The 4518-nt window shown below is 35.7% G+C and overlaps 1 protein-coding gene across 1 annotated transcript; it reads right to left on the reverse strand.

Moving 5' to 3' along the window:
• Positions 1-268: 268 nt before the first annotated feature.
• On the reverse strand, positions 269-3306 carry LOC109828012 (protein DMR6-LIKE OXYGENASE 2-like). Its single transcript, XM_020395040.1, has 4 exons — positions 2998-3306; positions 2317-2564; positions 1159-1480; positions 269-667 (listed from the first exon to the last, which is right to left on the reverse strand). Exons 1-4 carry the CDS (start codon positions 3226-3228, stop codon positions 422-424), a joined length of 1047 nt encoding a protein of 348 aa, XP_020250629.1. The 5' UTR covers positions 3229-3306; the 3' UTR covers positions 269-421.
• Positions 3307-4518: the final 1212 nt, after the last annotated feature.

Consider the following 4518-nt stretch of genomic DNA (forward strand, 5'->3'; position numbering starts at 1 on the left):
CCCCCCCCCTCCCTTGCCCCGTGGACGTAGGCACATTGCCGAACCACGTAAATTCGCTGTCTTGCTGTTTGGTATTTGAGTTTTGGTTATGTTGATTACTTTCTTCTCGTTCGTTGGTTTGTGATTCGTCCGCTGCGCACAACAGTAGTGATGCACCTTTATACTTAAATATTCTAGTTTGTAAAAAGTAACACTTTTATACTCTAAATTGTAAGAAAGCAACACTTTAATACATTCGGTCAATTGTCATGACAATTTCCTAAGAATATTCCCACGAAAACTAACAAATATATTCCATCATCAATTTTAAATCAAATAAAAACAATACATAATATCAACCCCCCATACACGCACGCATCCTAATCCTGACATATATAACGTAGTCTTAATATATCGAAGTCCCGTGGACCTAAATCAATGCCTAGATATTCCTAAATAAATCAAGGCAGCTTGGAGACTGAAGCCCTCTACTCCAAAACTTAGAATAATACTCCGCATACGTGAAGCTCTTGTACACCGCAGGATTTTCTCCGTCGGTCAATGCCTCCGGCGGTTTGATCACCGCTTCTGGAGATGGACAGTAGAAAGTTGGAACAGAGATCCTCTCCTTGTGGCTATTAACCACTGCTCGATGAAGCACGCTCTTGTAACGATCATTGCTAAGTACCTATAACAAAACGAGATATATATTAACATATATACTACAATTAGCATTTACATGAAAAATAGAGAATATTACATGGCTTTAGATACTATATACGTAGTTTAATTATTACGGCTCTGATTGTAACGTAAATGTCAGTTGCATGCACCTGCAGTTGCTTTAAACGTTGTCACGTGTAGTTGAATGTATATGTGGTTAACTCAATTTTGAAAATTTACAGCTTGTAGATGTAATTGATTACATTGCAGTGTTTATTTTAGAATGTTAGCTTTTTTTTTGTATTATAATGGGAATTGATTGAAATTAGAGCTGTAATCTAGCCCCATTTTTAGGTCCAATGGATTATGTCACTTGGATAAAAACTACACGCGTATCAATATTTTATGATCCATCTTCAAACCCCTCTATTTTGTACCACCATCAAAATTGTTTCGGTCCTTGGAGCACCAACTGTCCAGTAAATAAGGTCAGTTTTAGATTAAGAGAGTTTCTACCTGAATTTGATCCCCGATATTGATGACAAATGCATTGGGTATTGGTTTGACCGCCACCCACTTGCCGTTTCTGAGGACTTGCAAGCCGGCGACTTCATCTTGAAGAAGGATGGTGATGGCGTTCGGATCTTTATGACCCGGCAAGCCGAAAGTCAACTCTGGCTGAGGACACCGTGGGTAGTAGTTCATCGCCATATGCTGTGCTTGTTTTCCAAGTGCTTTTTCAATGTAGTCCTTTTCAAGACCTAAGCTTTCTGAAATTGCCTCCAATAGTATTAGAGTCAGCTCTCTCACTTTCTTGCAGTATTCACCAACTACCTCCCTGAAGAAGAAGAAGAAAAAAATTGAATAGAGAACTAACAATGTGCATATATGGATAAATACGGATTATGTTCGTAATTTATGATCTGAACATTTTACCAATTTAGAGCGATGGAGCTAGATGTGCGTACATTAGTATCACACCAGCTAAGAAATTTTGGCATGAGAATTTCGACTCTGAAGTTTTGATTACTTTCAGATTACTTTTTTTTTTCAGATTCCTTTTTTTTACTGACTGGAAAATTGTTAGTAAACTTTCCATCAAAATAAACAGCCCTAACAATTATAACAAGTAACGCCAATTCTTAGGGGCTGTTTGGTTGCACACTTTTTGAGAAAACTTTTCTCAAAACATCTGACAATGGCAAATTTGTAATTAAAAGTTTTCCAGAGATTTCTGTAAATTGTGTTTGGTTCAACAAAAAATTTACAGAAATATTTTCTATAAAATATCAAAACCTACCAAATTTTACAAAAAGCAATTTCCTCTCAAAATGAGAGAAAATTACCAGAAATCTGACACATACCATATTTAATTAAAAACCTACAAAATCTTGTTATTTTCTATAAAGTTATGAGATATTTTCTTATTTTGAACCAAACAAGCCAAGTACAAAAAATAAGAAAATTGGTACTTTTTGATTTCTCAAAATTTTTCCTATAATTTTTTTAAGAAATACAAGGAAATCATATTTTAGGTGGAAAACATTTCCTATAATTTCTAGAAATTGAACCAAACACCCCCTTAGCGTAGAAAGAACTAATTCCTTTTTTTCTCAAAGTTATGAGGTGATATATAAGGTACATAAGTATTTATTGTATATAATTAATTATTACCTGAAATCAGAGGGATTAGAGGGCCATTCATGCACAAAATCTTCAAGAGGGTAGCAATGAAGTCTCAAAAAATCTCTCCAATTGCTGATTTTCTCAGCGGATACGTTGAAGCTTGTTGAAAGCCTGGTTGTTTTCAGTGGATTGTTTGAGTAGTTCTTCATTCTTTCAGACTCTGGCAGGTTGAAGAACTCCTTGGCAACTCGTAGGATCTCGCTGATCAATTTCTCAGGTACCCCATGATTCTTTATCTGAATAAAATTGAAAAATATATATAATTAGTTTAATTGGTAATGCAATAACTGAAGTTTTGAAATTATGAAAGTGCATGCACGATCCACGTGTGTGATTTATGTGACGGTACAAGAAAACTATGTAGAACGCAACAATATATTTAAAATTATTGGAGGAAACTGGATCCTTTCGAACCTTTTATTTTATTTTATTTTCATGTCCACATATATTTACCCACAAAAGAAAAAAAGATTTTTTTGTTCTATACGCATCTACCCAGAATAAAAATTATATCCGAGATATTATAAAACTAAACCGCATTAATTGTTTTAATACCAGCTACCACTTTAATTTACTTCAACAGCTTATACACAAGCATATATCTAGAATCATGATGTATTAGAGGGCGGCAGGGGGAAACAAAAAGAAGGGAAAAAAAAATAATATCACCTGAAAGAATCCGTTGCTTTTACAAGCAAAACCAATTTCTTTAACCACTTTTGATCGGTTGGGTCCAGAAATCTCATCAAGATCAATCACAGGAATCGACGGCGGACGGGAATCCTCCACGCCGAAAAGATCGGGCCGGTCGGAGACGGGCCTGATGTAGCTTGAAGGAACGTAGTTGACATTGGATACAATGTCAGTGAGAAGAAGCTTGGGGGTAGAAGCGATGGCCATGGGGAATAATATTAGAACAAGGTTATTAATTAAAGCTAAGTAATTGTTGCTTAATTTAGCATAGGCCTTAATTAATTTGGTCGTGAGGATGCTCTCATTGAGTGTCCTATTTATAATGGTAGGAAGCGGTGGTGGAACTAGTTTTACTTGATTTGTCAAACCAAACTTGAACCCTACACCATGTGATCTCCTATGTTAAGATATCCAATGGTCCATGTAGACCCCTTGTACTACTAATGCTTTGTGACTTATTATCTCTTAAGTTTGATATTGACTGATAGCCCCCCCTGTTTGGGTGAGACGTTGTTTACGACGAGGGCTGTGGTGGATACGGAGCGACAGTGACGAATGGAGGGCAGAGTGCATGTGACAATACATGAGACTTTACCGTAACCCTCTAATGATGTTTAATTAGAAAGGTATATATGTGCGATTAACCATTACATTAATAATAAGACAAGAAAAGAATAAATCCCAAATTTGGTACAGTAATTCCTAATTCTTTATCAATTAATACGTCAGAAACTGTCTATTCTTGAATCAGTAATAACGCATTTCGAAAATTATTGTCGTGGTTCAAGGACGGTCCTTTTTGTCCAAACATCAACAGATTTTTCATGAAACCGAGCGAACCGAAAAGAAATGATTTTGACTTTTCATGGAACTGAACTAACCAAAAAGAGATGCGTAGAGCTTGATGTTTGAGAGCAACGTCATGTGCCTTTCGTCAGCAAGATGACGTTGGACTAACGTGGGCATGCATTTTATAATGTTAAAAAAAAATCAAAATGATTGATTCACCTACTTATTTTGGTGGGGACTTATGATAGGATCCTTTTTTGGCAGATCTGGTGTAAAAAAAAATAGGAATAGGCAAGATATATATATATGTGCGGCGCCGGAAAAACCTTGGTGGATCCTAATTGGATGATGTGAAGTTATGAATACAAGATGAGAGACGTAGTATGTTTGAGTTTGGGAACTTAAGAGTTCAATGTTTTATGATTTGAGGAATTGGCAAATGGTTGGGGAAAATTGTTGCCTCGTCAGAGATCTAGAGCAACACGCATTGTTAAGTTTGCATAGTTGGGCTAGAGATCATTTGATTATGTACTACTGTAATTGCAATGCAAGTTTCAGTCATATATGATTATCGGTTCTATAAATATTGTTTAACCATTTGTAGTTGCAAATATTTACATAAATAATTTTTACGTTCTAGAAACGTTGCAACTCTAGTTTATGTCCAAATTTGCGTAAGTCGTTAGTTACAAGTGAAGCTTTTTTACA

The sequence above is a fragment of the Asparagus officinalis genome, unplaced genomic scaffold, assembly GCF_001876935.1.
Source record: "Asparagus officinalis unplaced genomic scaffold, Aspof.V1 AsparagusV1_Un633, whole genome shotgun sequence".
In the NCBI taxonomy this organism is placed as follows: Eukaryota; Viridiplantae; Streptophyta; class Magnoliopsida; order Asparagales; family Asparagaceae; genus Asparagus; species Asparagus officinalis.

Bases quoted from the DNA above. Each gene is read 5' to 3' on its own strand.
- LOC109828012 (XM_020395040.1), bottom strand. From the start codon at position 3,228: ATGGCCATCGCTTCTACCCCCAAGCTTCTTCTCACTGACATTGTATCC. The intron at 2,565-2,997 runs GTGATATTATTT...AATTTTATTCAG, and splicing joins AAAGCAACGGATTCTTTCAG to ATAAAGAATCATGGGGTACC. The intron at 1,481-2,316 runs GTAATAATTAAT...CTTCTTCTTCAG, and splicing joins TCTAATCCCTCTGATTTCAG to GGAGGTAGTTGGTGAATACT.